This window comes from Rhinolophus sinicus, linkage group LG03, assembly GCF_036562045.2.
Source record: "Rhinolophus sinicus isolate RSC01 linkage group LG03, ASM3656204v1, whole genome shotgun sequence".
In the NCBI taxonomy this organism is placed as follows: Eukaryota; Metazoa; Chordata; class Mammalia; order Chiroptera; family Rhinolophidae; genus Rhinolophus; species Rhinolophus sinicus.
This window is the reverse complement of record NC_133753.1, coordinates 171,129,199-171,147,267: the sequence shown is the minus strand read 5'-3', so window position 1 is coordinate 171,147,267 and position 18,069 is coordinate 171,129,199. Positions and strand designations below refer to the sequence as shown.

The 18,069-nt window shown below is 45.1% G+C and overlaps 1 protein-coding gene and 1 long non-coding RNA gene across 2 annotated transcripts in view; both read right to left on the bottom strand.

Moving 5' to 3' along the window:
• Positions 1 to 3,560: 3,560 nt before the first annotated feature.
• Positions 3,561 to 4,121, bottom strand: LOC141570783 (annexin-2 receptor-like). Its single transcript, XM_074329211.1, has one exon. The coding sequence runs from the start codon at positions 4,119 to 4,121 to the stop codon at positions 3,561 to 3,563; it is 561 nt and encodes a 186-aa protein (XP_074185312.1).
• Positions 4,122 to 12,789: 8,668 nt separating this feature from the next.
• Positions 12,790 to 18,069, bottom strand: part of LOC141570715 (uncharacterized) — a 19,310-nt gene continuing 14,030 nt past the window's right edge. The window contains exon 2 of the long non-coding RNA XR_012495158.1: positions 12,790 to 13,557. This is a non-coding gene — a long non-coding RNA (uncharacterized LOC141570715). The remainder of the gene's footprint in view (positions 13,558 to 18,069) is intronic.

Below are 18,069 nucleotides of genomic sequence, written 5' to 3'. Positions count from 1 at the left end.
GAGGCTTGGGTTAAGTTTTTAAGAAAGAAACAGAGACTTAATGCAGTTAAATCTCTCCGAAGGCCAGGGGTCTCTCAGTCTCAGAGGACTAGAGCCCAGATTTGAGCCGACTGGAGGTTTTTATTAGTAAGTACACAAGGGAGTAGCAGTGTTTTTGGCACGGTCTGTGAGACTCACTTATCATGTTATAGAAACAACCCAAACCAATTATGTTGATCTTCAAACAGCCGAAGCAGAAAGTCCTTGAGGTGAGGTGTGCAACTCTTTTAAGGGACATATATCACATGTTGAAATTGTTTCACAGAGCTGAGCAGAGAGAGCTTAATCTTATCACTCTCAAGACTTTTCTCCCAATTAGGTGAGAGGGAAAAGTCAGAGCCAGCAGTCGCTTTTCCCAGGCAGGGGGAAGGAGAGGCAAGGCTCCTTCCCATATTCTTCTAAGGCAGCTCATTGGGGGTCCCCACTCGGTTCCGCCTGGCTTAGGTTGTATCTCCCGTGAGATATCTTACCCGTCTTTGGCTGCAAACCATCTTTTGGGGACCAGACAGAGAGACATAAGGTGTAAACACAAGAATGGAACAGAGTCCCAGAAAGGCACAGTCTCACAGACTCTTCTTTCCTTAAGGAAAGACACGGGGGCGGGGGGGGGGGGGACAGTTGGCTAGGCTGTTGTGTGACTACAACTATGGACTATGGGGAATTGCCTTCCATCCCAATTTAATAGATCGCTTGACTGTTTGCTTGGAAACATACTACCATGTAGTGGAACAGGCAGATGTTTACTTCCTGTCTCGCCCTGCTGCCAGCAAGACTTGTTGGGGTATAGGTGGGTGTTTTCTTCCTGTGTCTCTATGGCCCCTGTTAAAAATATGTGAGAACCCTGGCTGTGCCCAGGAAGTCTGGCTGTGCCCAGAAGAGTGGCAGTGCCCTGAGAGGCCTGGCTGAGTCCAGGAAGTCTGGCTGTGCCCAGAGAGGGTGGCAGTGTCCTGAGAACCCTGGCTGAGCCCAGAAAGTCTGGCTGTGCCCAGAGAGAGTGGCTGTGCCCTGAGAGGCCCTGGCTGTGCCCAGGGAGACTGGTGGTACCCTAAGAAGCCCAGAAACCCTGGCAATGCCCAGAGAGCCTGGCTGTGTCCAGGATATTGCATTCACCTCCAGGCTCCTCTCATAGAACCCCTCATGGAAGATGTTTGTCACGTAGATTGTGAGGTGAGACCCTGTAGGTGTGGAGTGTGGGGACAGAACTGGGAGTGCAGTTTGAGGCTCTCGCCCTCACGTGGAAAGGTGCTGGCTCAGGTAGTAAATGGCCATCAACTGTGATTGGATGGCCATCAGCTGTGGCTAGTTGGCTGTCAGCTTTAACCAGTGAGCCATTGGCCACTAATATAACTGCCGTGGCTATGCTAGCAGCAAATGGGGGCTAGCAAGAACATTGGGGCTGAGCTAGCAAGAGCGGATTGCAGTTAGCATGTGCGGTTGGTTGGCAGAGAAGTGGAAGGGGGGTTGTGGATTGTGTGGCTACTCTTTCTTTGTCTCCAAACCAGCCGCCAGGGAGACTGTAGTGGTGACTCCCAATCTATGGCTCCATGGGTGTTCCTTTTTGGCCTCACCACGTCCTGCGTTCTTATGTGGGGAGCGGGAGCTGACAACCCGCATGACACCCTGCATGACACTAGCGTACTACAGTATTATGCTAAACATAAGTTTAAGTTGATCTGCTTTGTCTTCTTAATTTTTTACACAGGACAAAGGTATTTATGTTTACTGGCAAACATGTCTCTTTCCACATTAAAAGCAATTATACTATGAAAAGCATATGTCTGAAAATGATACATTTTTATAATTTGTACTGTAAATGTGCTAATAATTTGTATCATAAGTGTGCTAATCTAATAGTGGATGCTAATATATGACAGGTCACAGTTGCCTGCTTCCTAGTTTTCACTGGAAAGTAAAGGTTACTAATAGGTAACGCTTATAATCAAACTCTAAACATAAATCACCGGAAACAAGAGCGAGGGGAAGCAACTTATGTAGGACATATGGGGGGGGGGTAAATGTGATGTGATTTTATGTGAAGAGTTCAAGATGTACAGTGTATGTTTTAGTTACAGAAAAAAGAGTAATTTTGCCCTAAAATAAAATGGCTACTCCAGAGACAGAAAAAGACAGAAACTAAATAGCTATATAAACATGAAAGAGTCTTGGGGTGGGGAGATTTACGTTGTGGAGTCAAAGATAGCCATAATTGAATAGTTGTATTTACAAAGGTTATTTTTTTTTTTTTTTAAATATGAGCGTAAGAATGTAGATACACGAAACTGGAGTTTAATTTTCTCTGCTAAAATAAAAAAAACTTCTTAGATGCTTGGTCTGCTTTTTATAAAAGATTATAAAAGTGTATCCTTTACCTTTACTGTACTCTTGCTAGAAACAAAGATTGTGTCTTATCAAAATATTCTTGTGCTTTCAGGTTTGGAAACACTACAATAAACGGAGTCTTTTCAATAGTAATTTTCTGTATTTGCCTTTGAAATCAGAAAAACATCCTGACTGATGAAAGAAAGGAGACATCGGCCATAAATACGACCGCCCAAGCCACGGAGCGCAGTCCAGTCTTTTCTACCAGAGAAGGGGCCGGAGAGAGAGCGCCGGTTGGTGCTCTTCATCCAAGCCCTGCTGACAACACGCTGACACTGAGCTGGTCCCAGAACCTGGCCCTTCTCCAGCCCTAACTGGACGGCTGAGAAGCAGCCTGTTTGGAGGAGTGAACGGTGTCGCCATAGGGAAAACGCCGGGGACTGAATGCAGACGTAGTTCTGTGGCCCCTATGGCACCTGCTCGGCGCAACAGGCAGAATAACAACGGGAACAGGGGCTCGGTGCCAGCCACGGTGCTGGGACTGCGAGACCCGTCCGGGGAAACCAGCGGGACAAGCACCCAGTCAGTACAGGAGAACGGAGGGGTGCTGCCACTGAGAGCTGGGACTTGACCCGCACCGTTAACGAAAGTGATGAGAAATCGGCGGTTTCAGTGCAACGAGAGCTGTTGCCCTGGAAAACGATACACGCGGAGCCACAGACACCAGGACTGTGAGAAACCACCCACCCCAAGCGCGACCAAGAAAACTCGTGTTCAACCAAAGATTTGGTCGTGTTCCAAAATGCTGGCCGAAAGGCGGAGAAACCGCCCCGCGGTTTGCACCAGTCAGAGACACACCCACAAAACGCGGTCCCCAGCACTTCAAAGGACTGGGATCCAGCAAGTGTCGCCAAGAAGCAGCTAGCCTGCTGCCTGAGAGCAACGTCGGGCTGGCAAAAGTAGCCATGGAGAAGCGGCGGGCGAAGCAAAATCAGGATATATTGTCGTTTCCTGGGCTCGTGGGCGAAAGAGGAAACCCCAAGTCATAAGCCTCTAGAGCTGCAAGGAGAAACTTGAGGAATGAGCATCAAAAATCGACCAGGGACACCCAACGGACATCTTAACACAGTTTTATTCCGTAAGGGAGGATCTATTTCCCGTGGAAAGTTCCCCAAAGGCTCCCGCTGCCATCGCAGGGCTCTTTAGCTCCAAGGACTGTCCGACAGCAGCCGCATGAAGGTGTAGACAGCGCGACGAATCCACTGCAGGCAGCCTGAGAAAACCCTGCGCAGGCTCCACCAAGCGGCCACTGGGTGTCTGCGGCGCTGTGACGCGGGCGCGCGGTCACAAGTCTCGGTGTCCTGCGAGCTGACTGCGGCGTCGGGCGGCTGGGCCTCGGGAAGCTGCTGGAACGTGGTTCTGTCTGCGCTCTCCGTCTCCGCTGCGGGTGTTCCTGGCGTCATCTGTGTCGCCGGCGGCCAGAGGCCCGGACTGGGCAGGGCCGGGCTCGCTTCCAAGGTGCTCTGGGCTCCCGTTAAGAGTCTGTACCGCTGATAGACCGACGGCAGCCGCCAAGGAGGACTGGAAAACAGTCTCCCATCGTAATAACCGCGGCGACAGGACGACTCGCCCAGTACGGGGTAGAGGGAGAGCGGCCACTGCCCAGAATCTTCGGAGCTTCGAATAGAGAGAGGCAGCGGCCCTGGCTCCACGTTAGTGGAATCCCACGCCTTCTTCACAGCGTCGAGGAAATGCTGCTCCATCGCGGAGACCTCGGACCAGGAGGACAAAGGCGTTCGCGCCGGTGCAAGAGGCAAAGTCTGCAGCAGTACCAGCAGCCCGGGTATTTATGCTCTCCCCGCTCGTGGGCGGATGCAAGCCAGAGGTCGCACACCGACTAATTCAATACGGAGTTACCTACCACGAACGACTTCAAAACGATGCTACCAGTGACATATTCAAGGAAATCAGTAGAAGCAGTGAACTACGAAAACTGCCTGAGCGCACACATCGCCCAACCAGCATTCCGATGGAAAAACGTAGCAGGAGGAAAACATACCGAAAAGGAATGGGGCCGTAAGCAAACTGGACAGAGAACTAACCCTACAAGGAGTAGAGCACGACTACCGGGACACAAGCCCTAGGACACCGCGGTTCTCAGAGAAAACGAAGTGCAGACACTGTCTTCTCGGGATCTGCGCTGTTAGCGACAAGGCTGAAGAAAAAAACGGAAAAAATAGCGATGCGGGACCGTCAGCACACAATGGGTCTTTGAGAAGTCAACCTGCACCCATTGCCGGGTCGGCTCCGCTCTGCTTGCGACATTGCGACTCAGAGATTACCCATCTCTGCACACAAAACGGAGAAATTGCCCATCGCTGAACACAAAATGGAGACATTACCCATCTCTGCGCGCGCGCGCGCACACACACACACACACACACACACACACACACACGGAGGAATTAGCAGTGCACAGCGAGGAATCGATGGGTGTCCAAGAAATCAACGTGCATCCAAAACCCTCTCCTGTTCTGCGCTGCCCACGACGTCGCTGAAGACAAAACGGAGAAATTAACGGCGCACAGACAGAGAGAAAACCTGTGTCTCCATGAAATCATCGTGCATCCACAGCCCTTTCTGCCTCTGCGTGGCTATCGACACCGCTAAACACAAAACGGAGAAATTACCCATCGCTGAACACAAAAGGAGAAAGTAGCGGCTCACCTGGCCAGGGAACGATGGGGCTTTGAGATACCGACCTGCAGCCAATGCCCTCCCCGGCTCTGCGCTGACTGCGACGTCACTGAAGACAAAACGGAGAAATCTCCCTTTGCTGAATAAAAAAAAAGGAGCAACCCTCCCTCGCTGAAGCCAAAACGGAGCAATGCCCCTTTCTGAAGCCAAATCGCAGAATCACCCCTCGCTGACGCGATGCGGAGCAATCACTCATCGCTGCCCACAAAACGTAGAAATTACCAGTGCACAAACGGCGGGGAATCCATGAGTCTCCAAGAAATCAACGTGCTTCCATTGCCCTCTCCAGCTTAGCGCTGATACTGACATCGCTGGAACCAGAACCGAGCAATCCCACCGGCTGAAGCCAAAACGGTGCAAGTACTTTAGCTGAAGCCGAAACGGAGAAAGCACCCCTCATTGCTGAGTAACCGGAGCAATCACCCCTCGCTGAACAGAAAAAGGAGCAATCCCCTCTCGCTGAAGCCAAAACGAAGTAATGCCCCTTGCTGAAGCCAAAACACAAAATCCCCCCTCGCGGAGGCCAAAACAGAGCAAACCCCCCCCCCCCCCCCCGCTGAAGCCTAAACGGAGCAATCAGCCCTCAGCTGAAGGCAAAACGGAGCAATGCCCATTCGAGGACGCCAAAACGGAGCAATGCACCCTCGCTGAAGTAAAAACGGAAACCCCCTCGCTGAAGAGAAAACGGAGTCATCCCCCCGTCGCTTACCCAAAAGGGAGCAATTCCCCCCTCGCTGAAGTCAAAACAGAGCAATCAGCCCTGGCTGAATTGAAAAAGGAGCAATCCTGGGGCGGCCAGATGGCTCAGTTGGCTAGAGGGCGAGCTCCGGGCAACAGGGTTGCGGGTTTGACTTCCACATGGGTGGGTGAGCTACGCACCCCCGCAAATAAGATTGAAGGACAACAAGTTTACTTGGAGCTGATGGGTCCTGGGGAAAACACAGTGCTCCCCAACAAAGTCCTGGAAATACACACTGTTCCCCTTCGCCAATAAAGTCTTTTTTTTTTTTAATGTATCTCATTGCTTTAATTTGCATTCCTCTGATTTTAATCAGTAGTGACCTCACTCACTGCTTCCGTTCTGCCCCAGGCCCACCTATGAGGCTTCTAATCCTGACTCCACCCATCTCAAATCAATCCCACTGGCGGAGAATAAGGAGACAAGTTTTAATCGTTGTATACAATTTCAAAAAGAAATCATGACAATTCTGTGTAGACCTAAAAGAAAATTTCCTCAGCATATAATTTATTACTCGGAGAGTTTTATTCAAGAGAGAAAAAACGAAATAAAGAATGTTCTCCGTCACAGTAACCTCAAGGCTCCTAGGCACGTAGGGCGTTATCACAGCCAAGTCCCCCGCGCAGACAGAGGGACCCACTGGGGTGTCTCGGGCTCCGTCCAGGACATCGGTTGAAGGGAGCAGTGCTGAAGGCCAGGCTAAGGCTGGGGTTCCTTTCCGGGTCCCACCCTATTTTAAGCCTCAGTTTTCAGCAGCTTCTTGGGGTGGTCTGGGCTCCTGGCGGCGACCCGACCAAGTGTCTGTCCACCTCTGCTGGCGTCCCCTGGTTGGTGCATGCGCCATTGGTCTGGGCCGTCTGTCATATCGGCCTCTTCTTGAGGTGACTGTCGCTCCATCTCGGTTTCAGCCATTGGGTCCTGGACATACGGGTCTCGACGGCGCTTCTGGCCCCTCTCAGCTCTGGGAACATCTCCGTGCCAGGTGCAAGCATGGCGCAGCAGCCCACAGGCACCATAGCTCCGTTCCCCGGAGAAGTGGCCCGTTTCGCAGGAGTGGCGGCTCAGCGCAGGGAAGTTGTCCATGGCCCAGGCCCAGGCCTGTTCTCCGTTCAGGCCCGGTGGCATGGTGGGCTCTGGACACGGCCTCATCCAAGACAGGTCTTCCAAAGTTGCTAGATGGGTTTCCATAGCTTCAGTCTCCTGAGCGGCCTCAGACGTGTAGCTTAGTCTAGAAGTAGCGAGCAAATGATTCCATCGGGTACGGAGTGTGCCTTTTATACTGTTTCTGTGAGAAAGGACTTTGGGAAGCAGAGGCGGGTAATGCATCGCGGGTGCTCATTTGCATTGCAAATTGCCTCAGAGCCTGATAGGATTAAGGAGAAATTTCCAGCATTCCGGAAGTACCAATTGAAAACCTGAGGGGATTCCCTGATTGAATTAAGGGGGGGGGGAGGGATAAGAAGGAAGGTCGGGGGTGGTGGGTTGGGGGGTGGGGAAGGTACAGTTCCTGGCTATTTCCATTCACTGAAAAAGCCTCTCTACTTGTCAGGCACATCTAGGGAAATAACACTTCTCATAAGTATTTTCTTTGCATATCACAAGATTGTCTGGTTTTAGAGAAGAGACTTCAAGAGATTAGATCCTTGCAATAGTATTAATACAAAGCTAGTTCATGCTGTAGCTGAACAGAGATTCCAGGCCCTGACTCAGGTATACCAAGTAAGGAAATGAGGAAAGGAGCAGTTAGGTAGGAGTGAGGAAAAGAGAGTCCCATGCCTTACTTAAAATTGTAATTTTCTATTTTTATCTACACTAGATTATGTGACTCAAAGGGAGACTTCAAATATGTTATGCTTTTCATACCAGTGGCAAATACATTGGGTTAATGCCACATTTCCAATGTATTTTTGCAACACCCCATCTTGTTTTATGTAAATATGTGCATTCTGTTATTAGTGACTCCCCTTACTTCCATTGAAATTCTTCCCAACGATTTTTTATGTGTTTTTGTATCAGTTTTGTATTATGTGACATTCTTTTGTGTGCATATATCTCCAATTCAGGTAAGGTGATCAAGTTATTTATCGAATTTGTTTTATTATTTCCCATCCATTTGCAAGTTTCCAAGACTGTTATATATACATTTTATTTGTTGCTTCCAATGCTGGCATATTAACCTCTGATGAGCCCCTGCCACATTTTATCTATCTGCTATCTCACAGTGGACATTCAGATCGGCACTTACCCACCTTTGCCACACAAAATACTCCCCTTGTGAGTGAATTTCTTCAGGATGTATACACATTAACAGAATTATGCCATAAAAATGCATAAATATCAATTTATTGAGTTGTTAAAGAACAAAAATCCAACCAAGTAAATTTAAAGATTGGCTTTATTGAATGATTCGTGAATTGGGCAGTATTCCATCTACTAAATAGAGAGGTGCTCAGAGAATTTGTACAAAATGGAAGGTTTTTATAGGCAGAAACTGGGTGGGACAAGAAAGTTACTAATAAAACCAAAAAAAGGATTGTTTCAGGCAAGGGCAACCTTCATTGGGGGGAGCACAGCAGGGGTCCTACAGGCAGATTACCTCAACTAGTGTTGATCTGGAAATTATAGGGTAATTGGTTTAAAATTCCACTTCTGGGAGAGGCTGAAACTACAATTGCATTCGATGTTAAGTCTTGGTGGGGCTAAGCAAAAGTGACTGTATTTTGGGCCTGATTTGGGGCCTGATTTTTTAACAGAGTATTGTTTTTCAGGATGCATACAAATTTACCTTCTAACAATAATGCATAAGGATTATTCAATGCACACATTCCCCACAAACACTTTGAATGATCCAATAATTGCCAGGGGCTTCTTGATTATGAAATGGGGTGGTAGTGAGATTCAGTGTCTCTCTTTGGTAGCTACTTTGTTGTGTGGTCCTGAGAGTAATTCCTGAAGTTCAGGCAAAAATTTTTGTATTCATTATCCCATCAAGTTTCAGGTTCTTTTTTATCCCTTAGTGAATTACTTTATGCTTAAACTACAGTTTTAAGTATATTCCATTTATGTTTCTAAAAACCATGAAAAGAAATAAAACAGTGACATCACATTCAACACTATACAGTTCAGTGTTGTTGAAAATAACATACCATTCATATTGCATACATTATTTTTCTTTTAAAAAGTTTATTAAAGGACATTCAAACTCCGAAAAATAAAAACACAGAAATTAAAACAATGGCGGGAGCATTTGAGATCTTGCTTCTTTGCATATGCCATCAGTTTGGATCAAATAAACTCATAAAATTCCTTTACAGGTTTGGACATTTCTGATGTTGACATTTACTTAGTGTAGTTGGCAGGATTCTGAAGACGCCCACTCAGGACCACCCTGTGGACCGGGACTGGGTGCTAGGTACATGCAAGGACCCATTGTGCCCCACCAGCTCCTGGCTTTGCATCCGGTGGACTTGGGTGAGTCTCTCTGGGAATCCCGGGTCTCCTTGCTTTAAGTAGCAGGCCATGACTTTATTTGAGCTGTTCTTAGAAAATCCTCGAGGTAAATAAGGGTTGAGATAACTCAGGAAAAGGAAAAAAAAAAAAGGGTTGCTGCTTTTAATTTCGCCTTTTTCATTGGATTGCTTACTGAGAGTCTGAACAAAATCTTTGCTGGTTACTTGAGAGACTGAACTCTCTTGAGCTCTGAAAGAGAAAGGACACTTGCTTCCCCAACCCAAATAGCCAATGCGGTGATGACTGTTGTTCAGACCCCGGAATCCGGAATCCGAAGGAGAAGGGCTCAGGGAGTTGTTCAGTGCGGTAAGAGCAGCCAATCCTAGAGAAGCCAGTGGAACTCTGGGGAGAAAGGCAGGGCACCCTGGAATGGGTTCACCCTGAGAGAGGAGCCAGAGGGAGCCATGAGAGCATTGCGGTTAAGGCAGTGTCTGGTAAGCTCTCACTGTCCCTTGCTTGTGTATTAGGTGACTAAGAATCTGTGGGGTTGCCTGAGAAAAACTTTTCTCTAGGGCAGAAAGCAGTCCTATAGGAATATCCACCACATTTGGAGCATCCGGAGACGTGCATGTAAAGGCTGATTTTCCCTAGAAGTTTGGTAAGACCCTATGGATCTCAAACTTAACATGGGTAATTGTCCCTTCCAGGCCAACAAGGCCCACCACCTTTGTGCCTTCCAGGCCAACAAGGCTCCCCACCGTCAGCCTATCATTTATAACGGAGATGCCTGAGATGAGGCTCCTTTGATACTTCTAAATTAATTTTTCTGCACACAGTTAGAAAGAGCCAGCTACAAAATTAGGCAGAATGAATGGGAAGACAATTATTAGAGACCGTCTCAGAACGTGAAAAAAGGCTGCCTCGTCTAAGCTAAAATGAAACTATGTAAAAGGACTTATATAAATGGATCAACCTATGATGTCGTTTAGGTGCCAACTCAATCCTTTGAGGTATTAAAAATAGCTGTCCTTACTTTAAAAGAGGAAAGGTCATTTGGAACTCGACTTTTCAAAGACAGATATAAATTGTAAATGCCCCCCCCCCCCAAATTGAATCCAACTGTTTTCTATTTGTCTGTGTATTTCTATATATGTATGCTATAAATGTGAGATAATTTTCTGCCTCAAGATGGTATAGTTAAAATTAATTTAAAGGCAAGTGCTTGTAAGGATTGAATATTCTAAAATTCTCAAAAATATAGCAACTGGCCCAAATGCCTTTCAAGTTCACATGATCTAAAATTAATCCTTAGTAAATAAAAGCTGGCTTGTTTGTTTAGTAAACAGACATGTTTAAGTAAAACAGACATGTCTTTATATTGATTGGGTTCTACAAAATAAATCCATGTTAATAATTGACTTTGATGTCTATGAAATGATTCTAGAGGTTATAATGTCTTAAATGTATTTCCAATAAAAGAACCTATGTTTTTAGAGGTTGTAAAATGTCTTCATAAATCTGCCAAACTAAAGAATACTACTTGCTTATTTCTTGGTTTTTATTAGACATTGAGGTTTTAATGATTAAAATCCCAACATATGTAGGAATAACTTTGCAATGTTATAGAAGATTGGTCATCAATGCATCCTTCGGATTGACTCATGACCAAAAGGGGGAACTGTGGACAAAAAAAAGGGATTCTACGGAAAGTAACCTCACAGGGTGATCTGATCAAAAATTCTTAACTGGGCAGGTCATGGTGGATAGTCACAGCCCAGGCATGTAACTTCTTTACTAAAAGGTTTATCTTTGCCTTAAGCAAGCCCTGTCCATTTATTCTGTGCATCTAGGTTAACACACCTTTGAAATGCCCCCTTTTAGGCCCTTTCTTCTAACACTGACCACCCTTACAGACTCCTCCATAATCTTATAACTAACCTGTAATCCAATCCCTGCCTTGCTTTCTCCTGCCCTCATGTAATCTTCCTTATGTTCCACTTAATTTCAAATGCATAAAAGAAACTGCAAAACAGTTATTCTCCAGTGCATTTGAGATCTTGCTCCCTGGCATATGTCGTCAGTTTGGCTGAAATAAACTCTTATAAAAATAAAAATAAAAAGCAGTGGCATGTATTTTTCACCTATCAAACTCAAAAGGTAATGTACATTGATTTTACCAATAATCTTCACATTGTAGGGTAACACACATTTCAGATACCTGCTACTGTGTTTGGTACAGTAACACAGTAAGAGATGATGAAATTAAATTTATAAAGCATATATTTTTGAAAAACAAAACTAATGGCAGCACACAGCACACAAATGCAAACAACCACTCATCTCCCTCCCACACACAATATTGCCACAACTTCTGCATGCTTATAGCCAAAACTAAGAACTGGGAAAACAATAATAGCAAATTTGAGTAATACTTTAAATCCCAAAGAAATGTATCCATTGGATAAATGAAACTAAGGAATTTTATTCTGTAGCTACAAGATATGGAATGAAAAAAGCTACTTACATAAGAGTGTATACATTATTACTCCATTTCTGTGTTACATATTTATATACAACTAGAAAATTGACAGATCCACAATAGCCTCTCAGAAACACTGGGGGGTCAGATGTGTGTTATACTTCATCTAGTTCAGGGAGTTCTAAAGTGGTCCTACATGCTGAGCATGACATGATGATTAACATCTTGCTAGCACTGTTCTCAAGGGAGAGCTCCCTTTCAGCTCCAGGATGGGGTGCATACTCTAATTCAAGTACCTTTGGTGTAGAGAGAAACGGTACCGTGGAAAAGTCACCCAATTGGCATAGGGATTGCAAGCAAGCACACCCACTCTGGGATGGGAGAGGGCACTGAGCCAACTTCTCACCGCAGGGTGGCTGGTTTCCCAGGCCAAATGTCCAAGGCCACGACTGCCTTGACCTTCCACCCCAGCGACCTTGCAGCAGGCCACCTCCACTAGTCGTAAGCGGGTGCTAGGCAAAGGGGCTGCAGAAAGTCAGAGGGGTAAAGAACACTTGCCAGTAGAATTTGGTCAGTGCCTGAGGAACCCTGAACTTCTGTGCGTGTTTGGAGAGGAGGGTGGGGAGAATGCAGTGGAGGAGGCACGCTCAGACGCCAGGAGGGCCCCTGAGATGGACTCGGAGCCAAGAAGGGCCAGGGACACGGAGCAGGAGGGTTTCCCAGCCTAAGTGGAGTCCTCAGCGCTGCTGGCTGCCTGTCTGCAGTTTCTCTTGAAGGCCCAACAGGTGTTGGCAAGTTGGATGAAAGGCCACGCTCCACCCCTGGCCACTCCTGTGACCCCAAGGCCCCATTCCCCTGCGCTCAGCAATGCCCAGTGACTGAGGCCTCCCCCCCACCCCCACCCCCCTGCACTTGGACTGGCCCGTCTGCCTACCCCGCCTATGCCCCTGCCTCGTTCTTCCCTACAGACAAACCAGGAACACACAGGAGAAATAAAGGACTAGCATTGTTTTTTGTCACTTTAATTGAGTAGCGAAAAGAAAATTATCCAAGGACTCTGAAGACAAACTGCTTCCATCGTTTCCCAGCAAACGTAGAGGTGCTACAGTAACATCTTTTGCTCACGGAAGATGATGTGATGAAAGGTCTGACCATGGTGGCCAGGGTCGTCCGGGCCACAGTGCTTGGGATCCACTGCCTTGGGACGTGCGGTAGTGGCTGCCAGGGCCAGGAGCAGGGCGATGCTCCAAAGGGTCCCCACCGGCAGGGGCTCGGACTCCACTTCGGCACTCCTGACGGAGACCACCCGGCCGAGGGAGGCTACGGGGCGGCATTGGCCTGGCTCCTCTGCAGCAGCTGCCTCTCCCGGGACCTCTCTGGCTCTTTGTGGGTCACGGACTTTGGGTCGGGGCCGCCGGCTCTGCGTCCCCGCGGCGAGATGCTCTGGCCTTCAGGAAGTCATCCATTACTGAGAACAGTCCCAGCGCAGAAGCCAGCGGGGGTGGAAAGCATTTCCCAGTTGAAGTCTTGGCGGTCCCAAGAGAGCTCACACAGGTCTGGATAGAAAGGGAGCAGCCAGGGCGGCAGAGTCCGCAGAGCTCAGGGCTGGCAGCGTCGGGGGCCCTGGCGTCTGGTTTTTGGAATCCTGGGTCCCTCTGTTTACAGCGCGGAAAGGGCTGAGCCAATGCGTCAGTCTCACACCAGAAGACAGTATCTGGGATTCAGAATGCCCCAGCCCGGTGGGTTTTTATGCTCCTCTTGTCTTTTGGCGGTCCTAACCAAACAGGAGAAAGTTAAAGTTAGGTGGTGACATTAATCCTGAGATAACTGCATCATAAGACCTGATTATATTAATGTAAAGCCAATCATCTTGGATGAAATTATCCAGGGTCAAACTCTCTTCATGATAGATTCAATTAGGGTTGAAAATCATACTGCTGGCATTGGAACAGAGACTGAAACCCAGGTCTCCAAGCAGAAGATGCTTTGGAATGGGGAAATTGGGGGAATTCCAAAGGATGAATTGTGTTTTGAAGGAGGGGAAAGACGTGGGGACCCAATTCTTAAATTGGACTTTCACTTTCCCCGTTGTCTTCTCCTGGTGAATGCTTTAATTCAAAGGACTTCGCCCCAGTGTTTGCTTGTTTTTTGTTTTTTGTTTTTTTCTTTTTACCAGTGTCACTGCAAGAAGCTCCCAAAACAGATTACTTCCCTGAAGGAGAAATACCACCAGTTACTAGAGGAGTGCCTCGCAGCAGGTTAGCTCACTCTCCAGGACTCCTTTTGTCATTTCTGAAATGACAACTCTCATTACAAAGGAGCTTTCAGGAATGTATTCAATAATAAAAGTGAATATTTAGGATTACTTGGCAGAAATTACTCAATCATTCTTATGAGCACAATTATTATCAATATTATCATGGATGGAATTATAATCTTAATGAGAACAAATGTTAAATACTGCCTTTGGGGAAAGTTTTCTTTCTCTAAATGGATTATTTTTTCCTTAGCACATCATATCCATGGTATATTGCATTGTAATACATCCTTCTTCATCTGTGTCAAACAGCCTGTTGACAAGCACCTTACAGATTTGAATTACCATGTTTCCCCCAAAATAAGACCTAGCCGGACAGTCAGCTCCAATGCATCTTTTGGAGCAAAAATTAATATAAGACACAGTATTATATTATATTATTATTATATTATACTGGCTCTTACATTATAGTAAAATAAGGCCTGGTCTTAGATTAATTTTTGCTCCAAAAGACGCATTGGAGCTGATTGTCCAGCTAGTCTTATTTTCGGGGATACACAGTAGATAGTTATCTTACTGTAATAAAGTCTAGTCATCCCCAACACTTAGGAAGCACATTTTTTCATTCTTTCATGTTCCAGGTGCTGTGTTGGGAGCCACACATACAAAGATGAAGAACTGACTACAGCTTTCAGACCTTACATTCTAGTGAGAGACCAAAAAAACAGTCAAGAGACCATTCAGAATACAGCCAGCTCCACAAAGATTGCTGCAGCTGATCTGATGACTGATGACCAGAAAGAAACATTCTAAACCTGACACCTCCCTTTAAAGTCAGATTTTTTTTGTTTGTTTAACTGCAGGGGGAATAAAAGACTATGGTATTAATCATAAGTAAGACATAACAAAACAGAAAAAAATCCAACAACAGAATAGATAGTAAAGATGGCAGATGACTGAAAGCTAAAGCTAGAGAAAGATTTAGGGAAGCTATTTGGGACATTCCCAGCTGAATTGAAGATTGGGACAAAGATATTCAGAATAAAAGAGCTCTGCCTGGGTGGTTAGAAGGGTGAGGCCAACACAGAATCACTTGTTAGAAGCCAGTCACAGGTGAGATCCAAGGGAGTGGGAGAGGCACAGCTTGTGCTGTGGGTGCACCACAAAGAAGACATTACAGTGAGAACCACTAATGGATCCATCTGCAGATTTTCAGCATCCATCACCAACAAGGTGCAAATGGCAAAATATACGATAATAAGAGCAGGGCAGAAACAAGAAGGTACCAGGGCTCCCACACTTGGGCATAAATGTTGGCCAATCCAAAATCCCTTTGGAGTTTCAAGTTCAGAGAGAATCCTGATGCATAGTAACCCCAGCACATTCGTGTTTTATATTTACTGGCTCTGACATTGGGAGCTCAACAGATTTTTAAACATATTTGTGTGTGTGTGTATATATATTATTTATTTTATACACACACACATAAACCTGTTTTGTATCATCAGTCATCAGCCATCAGTCGGTAACTGAGCAAGGTGGTTGAAAAACAGCCTTTAATGAGTCATCTTTGCTTTAGAGTCCACCCCTTGGCGTGGCAGAAATGGTCAGATCTGCATAGCAGTGTAACAGCATTCCTTGCCTGATGCTCCTTTCTCTTCTTTCCTTTCATGGGTATTACTCTTTAACTGACATTCGCATGCCTAATTCCACCCCTGCATCTTCTAGAACCAGATGAGTGACAGTGTTTAAATTAATTGTACCTATTATCCTATTTGATAGTCAAATTTTGTTATCATTGGTCTATGATATCACTTCAAACTCACTTTTTTTTCTCTTTTTTTGGCATGATGCTAATAGTTTTTCTATAGTTTCCTTGTTTTCTGGTACAATAAACTGTCCCAGGTGCAGTTTTTACTTTTCTTGCCCCAGACCTGCAACTAGTCTTTTTTCCCAAGGACACTTGGTTCCTTTTATTGGGAAATGTATGTAGAAATCACGTTTTTTTCACTGATGTGCTCAAAACTATTTTGTTAATAATCGCTTCTGGTCCTTTTAAGTAGACAGAGCTAAGATACACATTTTTAAGGGAAAAAACCCCAAATTGTAAATTTACAATGACCTTCAGGTTTAGATGTTACAGATAGTTTTGAAGAATTCTTCTGGAATAATTCAGAAGATAGACAACAAAGAAATTGTTTGAGAAGCTTCCAGGTAAGAGCCATGCTTCAGTATAAGCTTCCATTTAAGAACTATGGAGAACTAAAATTAAACAATGGTACAACAGTTGCTAGAAGTAGTGTGTAATTGTTATATATCTTGGAAATAATAACATAATACATTATCAAAAATGTGATTAGGAAGATAGTACATAGAAAGAAGTATTTCTACACCTTGAAATTATAATACATGGGAAAAATGGATAGATAACAACTGGGAGAAGGTAATTTCAAAGTCTAAAATTCACAAGTAATTAATATCTATATATACAGAACATTTAGCCTCTGCAAATCAAAATGATAACACAGGAAACCCAAAGGAAAACATTCAAGAGATATGAAATGGCAATTCACAGAATAATACAATACAGGCATCCCCTGCTTTTTGAGAGTTTGCTGTATGCCATTTCACTTTTATGAAAAATCTATATTAGTACTTAATTTTGCTAACCGAAAGAAATCTGAAAAGGATTTTCGCTTTCACGAAAAAAGGCAAAAGGTGAAAATGGCACTTAGTGTTTGTTTTGCAGGCTGTTATAGGGGCAGTGAGCACTCAGAGCTGCAGAGTGGCCCCACCAAGCTCCTTTCCCAGGAATTAAACTCAGCATCTCAACATGAAGCCAGCACAGCTTTGAACTGTCTGTGAGCATCTGTGCTTTATCTCGATTTATTTTGTGCATCTGTTAGCAAGATGTGTCCTCAGGTATCAGAACAGCCTAGAGCACTGGTAATGGAGTTACACTTAGCCTAAAAATGGATATAATTAAGCGTTTTGATCCTGGCGAATGAAATAAAGACACTGTGCATGGTCTGAACTTGCCTGTGTCTGCCATTTATACTAGTTACATGCAGAGAGAAAGAATCTAGAAAACTGCTAAAGTTACTTTGGTTCTGCTAGTAGCAAATGGTCTCCTTCAGTCAGCATCCAGTAACGGAGAACATGAAAAGTCTATTGCTTGAGTGGATTGATGGGGACACAATGTGTACTGTTTCCTTATCTTATACTTAAGGAGAAGTGAGTCTTTTTAAATAAGTGAAACTACACTGTACATACACCATTTCTACTTTATACAGGTGTATGTATCATATTGACAAGAAAATATTCTGAGATGCCATAAATTATATTACAGCAGGCCAGAGGATAGAGGGAAGAGACAGGAGAGGTTAATCAATTAACTGCAGGGTAAACCCAACAAAAGACGCTTACATTCCTGAATGTATGTAGAAAAAGAATTAACTTCTATGTGGCTATTTCTGTGATTATCTAAAGAAGATAGCCAGGTGCAACCCACCATCAGGTGCCTCCTTGTTTACTCATGGACTTTCCAGACTGTTGCCCGCCACTAATCCAAATGACCAAATGCTTTCCCTGATGGACTATGTACCTATTCCAGAACTAGCCCCACTTCACCTTCAGCCACCCCCTTTATCTATAGCCAATGTAAATTCTTTCAAAACAACTTACATCTTTCTTCCCCAAACTGTTTCCGTCAAAGATCCTGTCAATTCTAGGACAGCGGACGTGTTAGATTTTCCACCTAGCCCTGCAGCCAGTGGTTGAGACCTGGTCATTTTCTGGCTAGCATTTGGTTCAGTAAACCCTTTCTTTCTGAAAGGCTTTCAGTGGTGAAAGTTATTTTTTAACAATAACATTCTGCTTTTACTAGATGTGAGTGTTATTTTAGAATGTTTTATGTGTTATTTGGTATGATTTGGTAGGTTATTCTGGGTCTGGGAATGCTCAAAATTTTTTCCATGTAAATGTATGGTAACTGCTTTTTTACACCATTTCAGTTTATGAAAAGTTTCA

Bases quoted from the DNA above. Each gene is read 5' to 3' on its own strand.
- LOC141570783 (XM_074329211.1), bottom strand. From the start codon at position 4,121: ATGGAGCAGCATTTCCTCGACGCTGTGAAGAAGGCGTGGGATTCCACT.